The sequence below is a fragment of the Rhea americana genome, unplaced genomic scaffold, assembly GCF_003343005.1.
Source record: "Rhea americana isolate MKP2758 unplaced genomic scaffold, rheAme1 scaffold_21, whole genome shotgun sequence".
In the NCBI taxonomy this organism is placed as follows: domain Eukaryota; kingdom Metazoa; phylum Chordata; class Aves; order Rheiformes; family Rheidae; genus Rhea; species Rhea americana.
In genome coordinates, this window is record NW_028186258.1 from 4,929,668 (window position 1) to 4,947,777 (window position 18,110).

General features: G+C 43.6%; 2 protein-coding genes across 3 annotated transcripts; both read left to right on the forward strand.

The window, feature by feature from the left end:
* Positions 1-6: 6 nt before the first annotated feature.
* On the forward strand, positions 7-8,561 carry ADAP2 (ArfGAP with dual PH domains 2). 2 transcript variants are annotated; one of them, XM_085304652.1, is made up of 10 exons: positions 7-106; positions 935-1,065; positions 1,746-1,837; positions 1,960-2,045; positions 2,408-2,517; positions 3,179-3,325; positions 4,083-4,166; positions 5,393-5,455; positions 6,715-6,792; positions 7,391-8,560. In XM_085304652.1, the coding sequence occupies exons 1-10, from the start codon at positions 22-24 to the stop codon at positions 7,607-7,609; spliced, it is 1,095 nt and encodes a 364-aa protein (XP_085160778.1). In that variant the 5' UTR covers positions 7-21; the 3' UTR covers positions 7,610-8,560. The 2 variants fall into 2 exon arrangements, with proteins under 2 accessions (XP_085160778.1, XP_085160779.1); XM_085304653.1 differs by lacking the exons at positions 5,393-5,455; positions 6,715-6,792 and having other exon boundaries at positions 7,391-8,561.
* A 1,494-nt stretch (positions 8,562-10,055) lies between these two features.
* On the forward strand, positions 10,056-17,586 carry RNF135 (ring finger protein 135). The gene is made up of 6 exons (XM_085304654.1): positions 10,056-10,627; positions 11,726-11,812; positions 12,368-12,571; positions 13,851-14,013; positions 15,344-15,445; positions 16,350-17,586. Exons 1-6 carry the CDS (start codon positions 10,286-10,288, stop codon positions 16,883-16,885), a joined length of 1,434 nt encoding a protein of 477 aa, XP_085160780.1. The 5' UTR covers positions 10,056-10,285; the 3' UTR covers positions 16,886-17,586.
* The last annotated feature ends 524 nt before the right edge of the window (positions 17,587-18,110 follow it).

Here is an 18,110-nt window from a genome sequence, read left to right on the forward strand (position 1 = left end):
CTCCCGGCGCCGGCGGCGCTGATGGACCGCGACCGCAACAAGTCGCTGCTGCAGGAGCTGCTGAGGGTGCCCGGGAACGACCGCTGCGCCGACTGCGGGGCGCCGGGTAAGGCCCCCTCGGCCGTGCCGCCCTCGGGGCTCTGCCCGCCCGCGGCACAAGGGGAGAAGGGAGCCCGGAGGCTCCCGCCGCGGGACCGGGAGAGCCCGGCGTGGGGCAGGAAGCAGCCCCCRTGCTCCAGCAGCTGTCCCGGGTGTCACGCGTGGCCGGAGGAGGAGGAGATGGAGCAAGGCGGTTTTGTGGCCGCGCGTGGGAACGGAGGCCGTTGGCGAGCCGGCAGCCACGCTCCATCCTGGCAGGAGTCGCCCTCGGCGTCCCGAGCCCCTGTCGGCAGCCCACGGCGGCTGGAGAGAGGGGACGAGCAGCCTGTGCACGAGGCGATACGGGAGACGCCGTGGAAGGCGGCTCGGGAAAGGAGCTTGCCGGAGCACCCGCAGCGCCTCTGAGCATCAGCTCGTCGAGGCTGTTTTAGGGGACACCGCAGCAGGCGGGTGCCAGAGCCCTCGCCAGGCAGCGGCCCCTCGTGCTCCTGGCTCTGGGTGGTTGCACTCTCAGTAGCGCTCGCTGTCCATGACATCCTGCCACGGTCAGTTCGGTAACGAGAGTTGTCCTGGTTGAATTAGCTTTTGCATTGCTGCTAGGCTGCCTGTGCAGTCATGTTAATTTTTAACAAATATTCAAACAAATAGCGGAAAAGCCTATAAATGCATGGCCACAATTTTTTTGCTGGTGAAAGCAAGTGCAGTTTCTGTGAGTACAATGAAGTTACAACTGAAAATACTGTGACTGGATTTAATGAATCGGATGTGCTTTTTGCCCTTGCCTATGGCTGTGCCTTTCCCCATGYATTAGCACGTTGTTTGTGTTTGTGTCTAGGTACAGAGTGGACTTCTTACAAACTTGGAATATTCATTTGTTTGAATTGCTCTGGGATCCATCGCAATCTTCCTCAAATCAGCAGGGTCAAATCCCTTTGGCTTGACTTCTGGGAGAACGATCTTATAGAGGTACGGGAGGATAAAGCGAGATTTCACTTTCTTTCCTCCACATTTCAGCATAATCTGTCTCGCAGTTCATTTGCCATCCACCACGGACAGAGGAGCAGAGCCACACAGAGCCCCGTTAACTCCGGGGGTAAACAGGGAGGCTCTGTGTGTGTCTGCTTGCTCAAAGCATGCTGAAGGGCTATTGTGTTTCTAAAAACCTGCAGTGGGCTTTTATTTAGCACGTGGTAACTGCACCTTGTGGTCTGGAAGCCTGCAGGTACTTTCAGATAGTACCTTCTGCTTAGTAAGCAAAACACCCCTCTTAACTGCTGGTTYAGCCTCTCATCTTTCTACTGAATTGTGTTCATTATATGAGCTGCAGTTTAGGGCTAGGAGGAGATGGTATAGGGAGATCACAAAAATATATGTTCTCTTTTTTTTGTCCTTTTAATTAACAACTGTAATCTTGTGCTCCTTTCTGTCTGATTCAGAACTGTAACCAACTTAAAAAGGGTCAGCCACCTAAAAAGTGCAAGTGGTAGTGCCAAAGTAAATCTATAAACTTATGCAAAGATACACAGAGAGTTATGGCAGGACTGATCAAAAAGTGCAGGGCTCCCTTTGATCCAAGTTTCATTTTATGTTAATGATGCAGTATTGATTTTGTAGTTGTCTACCTAATAGAAACTTCTATATTTCAGTTTATGAAGAATCATGGAAATCTCYGTGCCAAAGCTAAATATGAGGCAAAAGTCCCTCCCTACTACTACATCCCTCGCTCCCAAGACTGTTTGTAAGTTCCTGGTTTATTCAGTGCTGCAGAGCCACTGAATTCCTTCTTCCCTCTATGTATGTCTTCGGTTGGTGAAAATGGATTTGAAGTAAATCAGCTTTATCCATGTTTTCCTCTTTCAGGGTTTTAAGAGAACAATGGATTAGAGCTAAATATGAGCGTGAGGAATTTGTTGCCACCCGGGTCTACCAAGATCCTTGTTCTGCAGGTAAAAGTTAGGATTGCCAGGAAAAGGGTGTTAGCCTTAAGGCCAACAGCACAGTGATGTGTTTGCAACTTTGAAGATGTTTAAGGATGGCTTATTTGAGCTGTTAGATGTGCAGGCCTTGCTTTTGAGTCTGTAACTATGAAAAGAAGCTCCCCAAAAGACACTTTAGATAAGTACAGGGAGCTTTTAGCTCACACATGTGATCTTACGGTTCTCTAGTTTTCATAAGTTTTTTTTTTCACTTGAGGTGAAAATTTTCAGATGGGAAAGAGGCTAGAAACTTTGTGCTACATCACTCTGTAGATAAGTGGTCCTGCTATTGCGTGGCTCTTCTCTGATACTTGTGTTGGTCTGATCTGCAGGTAGCCGTGAAGGATTCCTCTGGAAGCGTGGACGGGAATGCAGACAGTTCCAGAAGAGGCGATTTATTCTATCAGCAGGGGAAGGGGTGATGAAGTACTACACCAAAGAAGTGAGTTCCTCAGCCAGAGTTGGCTGTAGGTAAACTGCTCAATATCCAGCTGCAGACCCTACTGTTTACCAGCAAATAGCAGCACAGGTCTGTCTCTGCCAGCCTGTGTTTGGAGCAGCCAAGACACTTCTCTATTGACATCTGTGATATCTTAGGCAATTGYTCTTTTGAGTATAACCCTTTTCCTTATCCCTCAACTTAGCCCCTCAGCGGCCTTCTTGTTTAGTAAATAAAGGAAAGGGATGCTGGCAGTTGAGTGGCAACATGAAGAAGTAGTCTGTTGGCAGCTGTTACCTCTTAYATTACCAAAATATTCTCTCAGCATCTTCTGCAACATCTTCTCYAATGTGTCTCTCTTTCATGGGAGAGTGTTGTTAATCGTTCTCCAACTGTCAGGCTGCAGAGRGAACTCATCCCTTGCAGTTCAGAAACACCCCTCTTAAACAGCCATCCAGCCCTGGCAAGGAAAGGGAGTCATTCTGTATAAGTAATTTTATGTGACACAGATAATCAAGGCTTTATATATCAGGTATATCTGATAYGCAGATACTTTAGGATGCTGGCTTTCTGCTCAGTAGGGATCTAATTCTTATAAAGTTTATCTGTGATCCACTACCTTCTCTAAGAGCGCTTTAATACACTGATGCTTTTAATTCCATAGTCTGGAAGTCCAAAGGCCATTATCAGCATTGAGACTCTGAATGCGATGTTCCAGACAGAGAAAATCAAACATATTCATGGGCTGCAGATCACGTACAGCACAGATGGTCAAACAAGGAACCTTTTCGTCTATCATGAAAGTGGAAAGGTAAATACCAGAGAGCTCTTGGAACAAACAAGATTCTCAGATGTTGGATCTGTATTTTGGATAAGATACCCTGCTTCTACAAGATCTAGTTTTATTTGAAATTACTAGACTTGTAGAATATAGAAAGCTGCAGAATTTGACATCAGTAACTATAGTCTCATCTTGCTCCTGTTCTGTGAGGGCATATATTCAACTTCACACACTGAATAGTCTTAAGGCTTCAGTGAGGCACATACGTAAGTCTCTGTAAGATACTTATCTAATGATTTTATACACTTTTGTGGTTATATTACTTAAAACCTTCTTGACACATATGGAAGATATTCCATAAATTCAATATATTGTTGTTCTGTGTTACCTCTACCCAATACCTCATCATTTTAAAAAAAATGACTAAAGGATTTTTTAGATTCCTGATATTTCCCTTACCATAGTTCTCAAGTCTTTCCAGGTACAAAAGTTTTTAAACACTCTATAACCGAATCAACTGAAAAAGCCTGTGTACACAGAACAGGATGACTCCCCAAGGAGACATGCCAAGGGTGTCTGGGACCTTCCTAGAGGGACATTTAAAAAAAAATATTTTGGAGGCTTAATGTTTCTCAGATGTCTGGGATGAGTCATGGACACTCTACCCTTTGGGGAGAAAATGTGTCTCTGTAAAGTCAAAGGAAGGAGTAAGGCATTTTGCAGAGGCAGCGCTCTTATCCCTTTGTGTTATTCTTGTCTTTATGTTTGCATTTGCTGTTTCCCCTAGGAGATTGTTGACTGGTTCAATGCCATTCGGGCAGCACGTTACCATTACCTCAGAACGACTTTCCCAGCTGTTCCTGAGCCTGAGGTGAGAACCACAAAGGGCTTGAAGCAGTCTGTGTAAACACAGCATGAGAAAACATTTCCTCACTTGTAGTGGAGCTAGGTGCTCAAACAGCAGCATGCAGCTTTGGAAATGCCAGCCACACTCACACTTCTCTGGGAAAAGGAAGCTGTCATCCCAGGCTATCCTGGAGACCTGCACGATGCCCAGTTTCTGATGTGCCTCAGCCTAGTGCTAAGGTTGTGATTTGGTGGCAGCAGCCTTGCAGTATATGAAGCTGACAGGTTTGAGTAGAACTGCTGGCTAGATTCTGGCTGTGTGATGGCACTGGGTAAAAATACATCTACAGAGCAGATGTACAGAAACAGTTGCACAAGAAATACWTGGAGAGCCAGCTCTGATAATTTCTGTTAAGAGACTGTGCCGTTGTTTTCCCTGTTATCTGATATATATGAAGCTCTTTCTGTCTGCACAGCTGGATATGGATGAACTTCTAGATAAAAAAAAAAACTTCACCCTTAACCTTTATCCCTCCTTCTCATGGGATTGGGACATACAATCTAAATCTTTGCCTAGTTTTCAGAATATATTTGTGTTTAACCATACAAACTGTGATAACAAGAAGAGTGATATGTCTAATCACTACTGCTCAGTTTCTCTATTAGTGCCAACACAAATAGTCTTTAGTACTCTGCTCGCTTAGAGACAGAAATGAAGGACTATCAGTTTTTGAAGTAAACACAAAGGTGCTGTGTCATAGCTCCTAGGTTATTTCTTTCCAGGCAGTGGGCATCACTGAACATTTTTTTTYTTCTGATGTCCTTTGCATTCTTTAATATAGCCTCTGCTTTGATCATAGGTAGGTAGAATTAACACCTCCTTCAGAGCAACCAGACAACAGCCAGCCTGCATGTAACCCAAGCTAGTAGGTGAACCTTGGGAATAGCCAGAAGAGGTAGAAGGAATGGCCATTCTGTAGAAAACCTGCAAAAAAGGAACTCAGTGTTTGAGCCAGGAAGTCTCCATGTGATCCTTTTAAAGACTAATCTTTCTTTTAAAGAGTAATCTTTCAAAAAAAAAAAAAAAGAAAAAACCAGTGTGTTCCTTCTTATTTCGAACTTCCGTTTACTGAGCAGCCAAAAAAAAAGCCCCAAAAGCCAAAATTGATGGTGATTTGCTTTGACAGAAACAGAACAGAAAAGTGAACCTGAATGACATGGCAGACATTTTTTGTGTGTGTGTTCTCCTAGCTCATACCCAGGATTACAAGAAATTATATCAAAGAAGGATATATGGAGAAAACAGGACCAAAGGTATGTTCAGCTCACATATTTGGCAGTAGGCAAACAGGATTYTTCCAGACAGAGAATATTTGATAATGCTGTGGTGATTACTAGTGAATGATTTGTTGAGTGACCAATTGCTTCCTGGATCGATAAATGAGATTATATAGTAGCCTATAATGTTCTTTAGAATTATGTTTAATTTTGGACRGAAAATAAGACGGGGAAGGAGGGTCCCCCTTGAAGGGAAAGCAAGGTGGATTATGTGATGGTGGAAATGCAAAGTACTGTTAYGCAATACTAAATGGGTTGCTGTATTGTATGTCTGTTAACTGCAGTTCTAGAATTGTGCAGCTCTCTAGAACAGAAAATCACATGCTGATTCCCCCTACTTCCCTCTTAAACTTGGTTGATCAGAAGTCACATCTGTTTGTAGCAGGGAAGTATGATTAAGCAAATACTCTGCAGTGAAGTCTACAGTTTCATTTGTTTTTTCTAGGAGAGTATTTGGCTACTACTTCTTGGAATGGAATGGGGGAGTTCAGACTCTGCTTGGAGGAGAGAAAGACCTGAGGTCTTGTTTGAACATTGCTGCCTCTTGTCTTGCTCTCTGCTGAAGGAGTCCTGAGTCAAAGTCCCACTAAAAAGTTCAGTAGTAAAATGCTGATATTGAATACACTGGGTTTTTTTTGCCACACTTAGTGCTAGTGTCACAGTAGATCTTCCTGCAGGTGCTACCACAGAATATGCTCACAGCCATGAGAGATAGTTTGTTCGTGTGCTTTCCTAAATTCTGCTTAAACTGTAGTGAGCCCTAGAAGAGGACTCTTAATTCATGAGGGGAGTGAATAGATCAAGGCATGTTCAGATGAGCACAGCAGATGGAATTAGCACTTTTTAAAAATGTTAAAAACACCTCCCCAATCAAAATGCTGAAATTGCTTGCACACACTCCCCATGACAGCCACTGGCCCAGGGATTGTTCTCTGCAGTGTTTTCAGTTAATTCGTTTGCTGTAACTTCCTGAAACCTGAGTYTGATCACTTGTAGAGCAAAATTTTCTTGCCTCATCTAAAGGACTGTCAYTGAATACAAATCTGTAGTGTGAACCCAGAGAGAAGGGAGATGAGGTCTGCACACAGCAGTGACTTACCTATTACCAGTTATAGGGCTAAAGTGAAGTTGAACTCAAGCTTGGAGTCAGAAAAGAAGCCCAGAGATCCACCCTGAATGGGCAGAACTCCCCTTTGAGACTTGGTCTTTAAAGAACTTCCGCCATCTCCTTGCAGCAGAAGGAGGCCTTTAAGGTGCGCTGGTTCAGCCTGGACTCTCAAGAGAGGATCCTGATTTACTTTAAAAATCCACTGGTAAGAAGAGTGTTCTTCACTGTTCCACAAGCCCTCTCGCAGAGTGGGGAATGCTGTTCTTATCCCACTCTGCCAGTGGCTGCACAAGACTGAAGCAGAGGCTTCCCAAGAGCTCATCTCCTTTGTTGCTGGATCTCTTTGGAGCTGAGCCATTTGGGAACTCTGGCCCTCTCAGTAGCCATGAGAAAGATCTAGCTCTTTTAAAAATCACTGTACCTGCCATGAGGATTTATAGCCCACACACTCCCACCCCTATTACAGGTGGGTGTATGGGTGAATACTACTAACAGAGGCTTGAGAGCCCCAGTGTTGTGCTTCCTAACACTGAACACTTCCTAGCACTTTCTGACACATTTGACTCCAAGAATATCCTCCCATGCTCCTTCTGAACATCTACCAGCCAGCTCTGCAAGGGTTGGTCTTTGCTTCTTTCTTTGGAGAATGCCTCTGAGTGTAAAAAAAGCTCTGTTGTGTTTCCTGCTACCTGTCATCAGAGCGATGTCCTTTCCATGGTTCCCCAGTTCCTGCTCCATGTCAGTGTCTGCTGGAGCCATGCTGTCAACTAGCTAATGGATGTTTTCTGATTCCTTCTTTCTAGGATTCATCTGAACAGGGCCATGTTTTTATCGGAAGGACAGATGAGGGTTATGAAGTACGAGCTGGCTTTCCCCAGGGACTCCAGATGAAGAAGAGGAAACCAGGGATCACTGTGGTCACACCAACGAGAGAATTTGTGTTTATGTGTGAGAACGACAGGGAGCAGAGGGAGTGGATAGATGCTTTGAATGGGGTCCTTGCCCAGCCTTTGACTGGCTAAGACTAGCACTGAGTTCCAGTGAACTGTACTTCTGGTTCTCTTCAGCACTGCTCTGTGGCCTCTTCCTGTTGGCAAGGACAGTGCTCAAGGCCCTGCAGTGAGTGACTAGCACAGAGGACTTCTTCCTTGAACAGCTGAAGGCACAAGAAGGGAAACAGCAGAGAAATGAGTAAGAGGGAGATACAGATGTTTAGAAAGGATCTGTGTCCCTGCAGAACCTTGCATGAAGTGCCTTCTTCCTTCCTTCCCTTGTCTGTTTTTGAGAGGAGGAGGCTTTCCTCTCCTGATGTAGGGATGAACCAGCCAGTGCTGTCTTATGGCAAAAAGAACAAGGTCAGCAGAGAAATGCTTACACCAGGAGAGACTGACATGCAGTTCCTTGAGGATCCCTGTAGGTGCTGTTATACCAGATCTTCCCCCTCTGGCCTCAGTCTGAGGTCAGAAGTGGACTCCTATACCTCCTGCAGAATGTATTTTACAGTCCAGCCTGTGACATATATCCTGCTGGTGAATGTGATCATCTGTTACATGAGTATGTAAAGCCAGTGATCAAGAGGTAAAGAGATGCAGGGTGTCCTGTCAGATAGACCTAAGATGCCAATTCATGCTGGACTCACTGGATGTCTGTCTTTGGGAGGAGCAGAGCCAAGCAGTGCTATGCACACTTGCAGTCACTGAGCATATGTAAAGCTTAGTAGCTGTGCTCCACCTGCTTGCAGCTCATCTTCAGACAGGGACAGGGTTGTTTTCAATGGGTTTAATGTCTTTTACAGTGTTATATTTCTAGTACAGAAATTATTAAAATAAAAGTCATATTTGAATTGTAGAGGATATTGTAATGGAATCAATCTGATGGCAAATACCCCTAGCTCCTTGCTTTTGGCAGTCTCTGCTATTTGACTTTTTTATAAGTGGCAAATCTGAACACCAAATTTTTTCCAAAACTAACCTGGACAGTGGTGCCCCAACCAAGACATTATGAGTTCAAGATGAAGATATRATGATCTGTCCTCCTGGAAGTCCAGCTGAAGCTCTGGGTTCTAGAGTCACTTAATGAGTTGGTCTAAACTGAGCATTGAAAGGCAGAAGCTACTTTAAAAGTGTTACYTTCAGTGACCTGCTTGAAGACACTCAGTGAATGAGTACCAGCCCTGGAAGTGGAGAGTGAATGCCTCCTGATCAGGTACCACTTAATCCGTTTTATGCAGGAATCGGTGAAGATTTACACTGGCTGATACAGTGCACTGAGCTTTTTCTTGCCAGACAGAGTGTGAGGTTTCGTTCTACCAAGCAGCCAGTCATTCAGATATTTGATTCTTCTCTTTTAATACTGCCTTAGTTTGCAAATCAAGCGGAAGTCTTGCAAGCTAAGTTTCTGGTGAAGCTGTCATTTCTTGCTGATACTTGCCRGCCAGTCTGAGATACCCAGAATAGTTTTCCTCTTCTGCAGGAATGAGGAAGTCCTGATGTGTGCAGGGATTAGTGAAATGGTATTTTTTGTGTGTGCAATAGTGTGTAAAARTTAGTTGAGTTGGATCTTGGATGAGGAAAAAATTCTTTACTGTGAGGATGACAGAGCACTAGAACAGGTTACCCAGAGAGGTTGTGGAGTCTCCTCCTCTGGAGATATTCAAAACCCACTTGGAGGAGATCCTGTGCAACATGCTCTAGGTGACCCTGCTTGAGCAGGATGTTTGGACTAGATGATTTCCAGAGGTCCCTTCCAACCTCAGCCATTCTATGATTCTGTCATCYTCATTCTGCCTGTCTCAGCCAGCTCATCACCATCTAACCCTGAGCAATCTGCAGCAGGAGTTTTGCTTGCTTATACGCACCCATAGACTTCCCTGTGTATCCCGTGCTCCGCACAAAACCTGAATTTGAGCTCGTGGTGGTTAAGCAAATCTTGTAACAGCCTGATCCAACAGCCACCARAATAAAGAGCAAAGCATCTACTGACTCGTATGAGGAACAGTATTGGTCTTGGTTTGGTTTTACATRCATTAATTGTTGTTTTGAGATTAGCTTAGTAATGGGAGACAACGCTCAGCAGGGATCAGGCCATCCATCAGTAGTCTAAACTTCCTGGGTGGGGCTGTGCAGGTCTTGCTGAGTTGTGTTGCTTGCTCTCCCGTATGGGTCAGTAGGCCAGCTCTGTCAGCAACTCTACTGTTAAAAAACCCAAGAAACTCCCTGAGAAAATGAAATAGTGCAGATGCAGCAACTTTTTTGGGAGAGTCAGTAAAAKGCAAGGCTGGATCACCAAGCCCTCTGCATGACAGTTCATTTCTAAGCCAAACCAATTCATGGACTAGAGCTGCCAGAAGAGGGGAGTGCTGGTCCATGCACTGAACTTCCTGGCTGCGCCTGCGTCCCAGGCTGGAGCTTTGCAGGAGCCTCCTGGCCCTGCCTGGGGCGAGCTGGATGGCCCTGGCTCAGCTGGGGGGCCCGGCTGTGCGGGYGGACCCAGCTCTGCCGCAGCACAGCGGTTTTTGAACGGAGCCAGTGTCAGGAGAGGCTCTGTCCTGTGGTGTCCTCCGCTCTCTCCCTTTGCTCTCACGGGGCACAGCTGTCCCCACCACCGTGTCACCGCCTCTCAGCTCTCGCACGCCAGAGCCTCCTCCGGGGAGGCGGGAGGAGGCGCCTGCAGGAACCGAAACTGAAATACGAGAGGCCATGGCGGCCTCTGTGGATCTCCAGCAGCTCCAGGCCGACCTGGACCTGAAGTGCTCCTTCTGCCTGGCGTACTTCTCCGACCCTGTGCGGCTCACGATCTGCAGCCACAACTTCTGCCGGTCCTGCATCACCGCCTACTTCAAGACGAAGCGGGGTGCCAGCTGCCCGCTGTGCCGCAAGGGCTTCGAGCTGAAGGACTTGTGGCCCAACCGGGAGCTAGCCGTTCTGGTGAACTTGATCTCCAGGGAGGAAAAGGAGAAAGAGTTGGAGAGACAGGAGGAGCTGGAACTGAACAGAGCCAGCGACAGCCAGAGCTCAGCGAGACGGAGAGATGTGGAAAAGGTACAGCGAGAGGCCCCCCGGGGCTCCCTAGCGGCAGCCCCCCAGGACATGCAGGGACTGCCTGGGGCGCCTGCCCTCACCTCGCCTCCCCAGGAGATCCGGGTGCCCTCGGTAACCCCTGGGGATACACTTTTCAGGGCTGAGAAGATGGAGGTGTGGCTGGGACTGAGTTAACTTCATCTTTCTTCTTTTTATTTTTTCTTCATGGCTACCTTGCTTTTCACATGCCAGTTTAGCATTCTCGTAACAAGATCACATTGAGAGGGCTACTGATGTGCCGAAGAGGGTGTTAGGAGAAGATGCAGAGCACTGCCTGTTGAGCACTGAATGGCTAGAGACCTTAGACATCTGTAAATCTATCTGTGCCTGTTTTCTTTTTCTTTCTCTGCATCTCTCTGTTACTGTTTTTTGTTTCTGTCTCCATTTTTTCACCCTTGCTTTATCATTCCTCTGGTTAAAACCTGCAATGGGCAAATAGTGTAATGCCAGCGTGTGCCATCCCTCACCTTGAGCACTGAGCATCCTGGAGGACAGAGCATTGCATTGCTTCAGTTGTTTTGTATCCCAGTCGCTGTCTGTTCCTTCCTTTGTCTTTTCATAAATGTCTTTAAGCAGTGTTACTTATTATACAGTCTTAGCACTGGAAATATCTAACCAAAATATTATTTATATGGTGCTACAGCTCCACCTACCCAAATGGCACAAAGTGGATCTGGTTCATTATCTAGATCTCTGCTTAAAGAGAAAAAAAGCTTTTAAAAAAAACCCAAATTTTGATTGAGGAGATGAGCAAAATCTGACTATTGACCCTCATTATTTTAGCATTATACACACCTGCATGCACAAAAGACAGTTATCTTCAATCTCTACAGTAAAGCAAAGGGCTTAAGCTCATAATTACATTTGAATATATGTTGAATGTTGACTTTGCTGTGATTATTTACATTCAGAATTAATTGTGTCCTCTAGTCCCCCTTTTAATCAGTCAGTGTATAACTAATATCCATGATGTAGAGGGTTTTATTACTCTGCTTTTTAGCCTAGTCAGGTTTTCTCCGGGCATTATATAGATAAACATTCAAATGTGTCACTTTAAAGGAGGAAGAGATAAATGAGATCTCCAAGCAACTGGAAATGACTGAACAGACCATCCACCTCTTGAGGAAGGATCTGACTAAAACAAAGGTACAGATATGTACATTCATTAACTTCAATTAGCTTCTATTTCCACATCCACCTGGAGGCACATGACTGACTCCAGTGTAGCCTTCCAGCCCAGAGCAGGAATCTCCTTTTCGTTTCCTTCTTTTACTCTGAAAACTCTTTATTTTTTCTGATGAGAATAGACTATGGCACCAGGTGCATTAACTCTTGTCTTAGCTGGCACAAGGGGGCCACAGGATTTTCATGTTTTTGTCTTTTTCTGCCTATCCCAGGAGTAGCCTGAATGCTTCTGGAAACTTTAGAGGCAAGATGCAAGGCATAAAGAGGGAATATAGATRTTTATGAAGAGGCTGGTCAAAGACTGCTGACCATAAAATAGTCAAGATTCTTAACATGCTCAAAATCCCATTGCAAGAAATGCAGGACAGTGAAAATATTTTTTATTCTTTTGAATAAAGACAGCTGCTGCTGATCTGGAGAGGTCAGTCAAAGAGTGTATTAGATGAGGTAGTAGATTATCATATTACATGCATCTTTTCTACAAACTGAAATAACTCCATGTTTTCTGCCTTTCAGGAATATACATCTCAGATCAAAAGTCGGATTACTAAAGATTTCTGTTGCATGAAGGAATACGTTGAAAGACAGGAGAGAAACACACTGATGTTCATTGAAAAACAGCAACAAGCAACTCAACAGAAAATTGAAGAGGTTATTGACCAGCTCTGTGCTGAAGTGAACAAGCTCACAGACATCAAAGCCCAAATGGAGAAAGGACTGGTAAGTGATGAAATGAAGTGGCTGAATGTAGGCAGAAACTCTTGAGCTAAATCTCTTAAAAGGCTGAAGAGGTACAGAGTACTTTCAGATCTCCACTGCACTACTCTCACTAGAGACAATGATAGCAATCCACCACTGTCAGTGCTACCAGTGAAAGCTCAGAGTAGAAAATTCAGAGGGGAAAAAAAATACTAGGAAAGGCCTAAGATAGGGATACAAAGTCTGAACTAGATTTGTTCCAAGGAGGTTAGYGAGCTGGAATGAAGTGGAGACTACTTGCTTAAATCTCGTCCTGAGTCAAATCTAAGGTTAAGATTCTTTATTATGTATTTTTTTCTATTCCAGAAAAAAAAAATACATGTATGCAAGTTAAAGGGTTCACAAAGTCATTAACTTTTCTGATAACTTTTTGTAAAAAATCTGTCAAAGGCTCTTAAAAGAGGCAGTAGAAGCGCTTTTAATTCTGCAAAGCCTATTTTGATGTGGAAGACAATAATAACGATGTTAATCAGCTAGTGAGAATGTGGAGTAGAGCTCAGTAGATATGGAAGTGGATTGCCAGGGCAAAGCGCAGAGGCCTGGATTGGAATTCATCTCATGCAACGTTATATATTTACATCTGATCTAGACTCCTATTATAGTTAATTAAGAGAAACGGGTACTTTTAGAGCATGAGTCATCTGCCCTACTTGAGACACCTACCTTCAGATGAGATGAATCAAGCCTTCAAAATGCCTTTCCACAGACTGTAAAGGCAGACTAAGAGGACAAGCTCAGATGCAGATTTTCACAATTTCTCAATGTAGGCAATTGAGGATTACCACTCTCTTGTGTATTCTGTGCTAGATCTCATCCTGTTGCATTTTAAAAATTTGAGTTTGTATACCTAGAATGAGAAGAAAGCTTAAAAAGAGAAACCAAATTTGTGATGCATGTATATTGCATGTGTGTGTGTATATGTACATATATATGTATATATGTGTGTGTGTATATATATATTAAGGAAATTATAATAAATTTAAGAATTCCCCATTCTTAGTTTTCATGGGGAMAAATATGTTAGTTTATTCTTGATCAAGATCATATTTTCTGTAAGATTTCCAGTTATTACTCTCAAATACATATTTTATAAAGGAAGCTCTCCACACAAAGAATAATATATTAGAGAGATCACTGCTGCTTTTCCACTCTAGTTCTATAGTATCACCTGATACGCTAGATGAAATAAGTGTTATTGTTTACATCCCCCGTCTTGATTCTTATTTTATGTTGTTATTAGGATAACTTACCTGAGAGAGATGGGTACAAAGGCTCACCTTTAACAATGGATAAAATTACACTTGATGAGGAAAAGATTGATGTTGTCACAAGTGCTGTAGAAGATCTTAAGAAACAACTGGAAGTGTTACTTTTGGAGAAATACCCTGGGCAGTTCCCTCCAGGTTGGTTTTTTGAAATCTCTTGTTTTATTAGAGGGAGTTGATCCAGCAGGGWCTTGCATGTGGCCTCTCCACCTCACTCAACCCTTACATGTGAGACTGCTGTATTTTGCCACYGCTTTGACTCCATACTGAAGATTTGTAGGAAAGTCATTCTTACAAATGTATGGGTCTGTAACATTGGAAAACAAAACAAATACTTCAGAGAAAACAAGTGTGCATATTGTTCTAATAACCCTTGCAGTTTTGTAGATAACATGACCACATTATACTTTAATGGGAGCCCAGAAGAAAAGAACTGATAGATGTGTAGATTAGAAATGGAGAATGAAACATAACATGTTTAAATATTGTTTTCTAAATATAGAGGAGTCTAAAAGTGAAGTCTCTGCTAAAATTAGGCATAAAGGACCCTCTCATCAAAAGCTGTGTCCAGGCAAAGCCTTTTGGAATTGGTTTGGGCTTTGCTGTGGAATTCTCCTTTTTCAAGTACAGTTTGTCTGTTTTAGAAAGCCCAGTGAGTGTTTTTGAGAGCAACTTAGACTAAACTAAAACCCCACTGCTACTCAGGGGCAATCCTCCCCTTACCACTCTTTCCATTGCTACTTGCCTTTTGCAAGCACTAGTACTCAAAAACCCAAGTTACTTAATCATAATTTTACCTGAAGATTTTTCTTACCTGGATTATTTCAGCAGTTGAGTTTACAGCCCTGCTCTGCAATCATTTTTAACAGCACAACCGACACATCAGTGGGCAGAGGCACAGGGCAGGAACTTTTAAAGATGGCTTTCCTGACAAAGCCAACGTATCCTGTAACTATACCAGAAAGTGTCTGCAAACAAGTCTTATAAATACACCTTACAGCATCACAGAAAATTAGAAATAGTCCTCAAATCTGTAAGACTGAATGTCAGGCTTTTCAGTGGGCAGACTCAAAAATTACTCAGTGCTTGTGAAATGCCTGTGCAAGTAACACAAGAAATATGGCATGCTGGGGGGGGAGGGGGGGGGGAGAGGACCACTGTAAACATGGTGAAATATGAAAGAAACTGGCTCATGTGGATATAGAATTTCAACATGACATCAAACTAATCCACGCACCCAACCTTCTAACTGCTCTGTTCTGGCCACAGTGAGTGTTTTAATAGTTTGGGTATGAATAATGTTTGCCTACACATCCTTCAGTAATTTACACAATTGAAAAAAAAATCCTTTTTTAGAACTTTAACGACTAGCTAGTTTTACTATATTTTACGTTTTCCTTTGGAAACATAAATATGTCCTATTTACATTTTGAAGAAGCACCTTAACACTTTCTTTTTTCATATATAGAACAACCTCCAGATTTGCATCAGGAAGCAAGGGTCTGCTCATTATCTTCAGAGTCTAGAGCTAAAAATCCAGGACCAGGGATTTCAAGCCAGTTTTCTCAGTGTAAGTATGCAAGCTAGCGTGACTCTTCAGTAACAATATTCAAGTAAAAACAAATTAATACTATGACTGTGGATCTGTTGAAGAAAACTGTACTTATAAACATCATCAGGGTATCTGGCTTTTCAACTGAAGCTTAGAAATACAATCAAGTTACCGTGAATTAATCAATTACTGCAGCATAATGTAATAATATACCTGACAGCATAGGTAAGATGAAAAGGGTAAGAGTCCTGTTTTATGGAGGTATATAAGCCTGTGTTGTAGCTTGTGCTGGCTGCAGATTATGCATTGCTGCATGAGCAGTTACTGATCTTTACTGTGTTAAGCTGTAGTGACTACATTTGGTGTCTGAATTCTGTCTCGTTTTTACAGAAATGTATTTACAGTCAATGTATTGTACTACAGCTGTGCCTTAAACATGAAACAAATGTTTTTGCTGATAAAACAYGCAAAAACATGTCCCAGTGAATTGATGATTATATCATTTTTCTTAGGCAAGGTAAGTATCCCATTTATTACTGTATTTATTTTATATTGCCAGTATTTATTACTGGTAAAAGGCTAATTTTGTTGCAAGACTATGGTTGAGAATCAAATCCATCCTGTGGGATGACAAGCACCATCACCTTTCATTAGAGTCCACAAATCTTTTGTGGATATTTACTTGATCATGTCTGTTAAATGTTTCAGTAATCACTGGCCTCAGGACACAGTCCTCGGTGTTTGGTTTATGATTCTTGCTGTGGTGCAGGACTGGGCTTTGGTTAAGGTGTGTGATCACTGGGTTTCATTGCTGTTCTGAGAAGCAATGCACCTTCAGCATTATGAAGGATACAGGTAAATACTGAGGCGACCTCCCTTCTTGTCACCTGCAGGTGTGAATATTTTCCTTTCTCTCTTCTAGGGGCAGATGATGTGACCTTTGATCTCACAAGAGTATATCAGCGCTTAGTAATCACAGCCCAGAACAGGAAAGTAATGGTTTCCAACCATCCCTCTAATTATGAACCATCACCCAAGAGATTCTGCATCAGCCAAGTGATGTGTTCCCAGAGCTTCTCTACTGGGTGCCACTACTGGGAAGTAATTACCAAGGACAGTGATGGATGGGCTGTTGGAGTTGCTCATGAAATGATTGGTAGAAAAGATAAATTGGGAAGATCAGAGCATTCCTGGTGTGTGGAATGGGTAGGTCCCCAAAAGCAGCTGTCAGCATGGCATAGGGGTCAAGAAACATTATTAAACAGGGAGAAACCATTGAAGGTTGGAGTCTTCCTCGAACTACAAAAGAAGAGCGTGTCATTTTACTCCATCACAGACAAAGAAATGCTCTTGCATACTTTTGAAATCAATACGTCAAATCCTCTTTACCCTGCCTTCTGGTTATATAATCTAGAGAGAAATGGATCTTTAACTATAAGTCATACAAACAGGAGGTAAAGCCTGTTCAGGAAAGTGAAAATTTTGACTGGCTGCAGAGCTTCTATAAAAGCTTTAGTGTTTAGTATAAGAATTTACCAGAGAGTATAGTTACCCAGGCTTGCCTGGAAATCAGCAATTCATATTTTGTCTGCTTGCTTTTTCTTGTGCTATGCTCTGATCTAGCCATACTTCATTAAAGCAAATCCAGTCTATGCTAAGAGTGTTAACCACCCCCGAGGAAGTGAGGTGGATTTCCTAAGCAGCATTAAGCAGTCCCAAACCTGCACCTATAAAGGAAGCTCTCCTTCTTAGCAACCCCAGAGGTGGGGACTAAGCCCACCTGGACCACACGGGCCTCGTCGTCCTACATTGAGTCAAAAAATACACATTGTGCCATTTTATTCTGTGGAGTGTGATTTCTTTAGAAAGGTCTCTTTGAGCAGAGAATGTTCAGAGGGCAAGGATGTTAGTGATTTCATGTATGAAAATCTTTTCCTTCAGAGTGGGTGCTAAACTGGAGGAAACAGGCCATGTATCTGAGGACCTGACAAAGGATGTTCTGGGAGACTTCCCTGCTGTCTCACAGGCACCGTATCTTGTTTCAGTCCAGCTCAAGCTGGATGGATGTCAGTCCTCATGAGGTTGTGATCATGGGGATGTTTTTGGAACCAGCTATTTTCAAATATGTTTGTACCAGCTAATAAATCATGTGTTAATTCTATTCCTATTTTAAAGAACAAGAGCAGGACTGTGTCATGGCAGGGACCATTTTTTCCTGCTAGATAGCCTGAGGAATGAGGAGGTTTTGGGCGTTCCCAGGGGGCAGGGGATATTTCTGTCCCAGTCTGTAGAGTCTTTCTGGCTGCAGGGAGGTCCCGGTTACCTATGAGGGGCGAAGGGACCAGCGCCGAGAGGCTGCAAAACCTACTCGCTCTGCTGGAATTTTTAAGAGGATCACTGCTTCATGCAAGCAAACTGGAAATAAAAATTTTCGAGAAGCAAAAGCTTACAGGAAGATTGTGTACCTTAAAGGTGGTGTAATGCATGCTTTGGTGTACAAAATCATCAAAAAAAGGAGAAATTTCACATGAACAGACCGTGGCAAATTCTGTTCAGTTAGATGAGCTACCGGAGTCGCACGTCCTTTGAAGGACATCACCCCAGGGAAGGCAGGAGCGCAACCCCCCTCAGCGGAGAAAGGCCCCAAGGCAGCGGCCGCGGCCGCGCGCCCATCGCCTCAGGG

Coding starts and splice junctions, on each gene's coding strand:
- RNF135 (XM_085304654.1), top strand. CDS start 10,286: ATGGCGGCCTCTGTGGATCTCCAGCAGCTCCAGGCCGACCTGGACCTG. Junction 11,813..12,367: donor AGGATCTGACTAAAACAAAG/GTACAGATATGT, acceptor TCTGCCTTTCAG/GAATATACATCTCAGATCAA. Junction 14,014..15,343: donor CCCTGGGCAGTTCCCTCCAG/GTTGGTTTTTTG, acceptor TTTCATATATAG/AACAACCTCCAGATTTGCAT.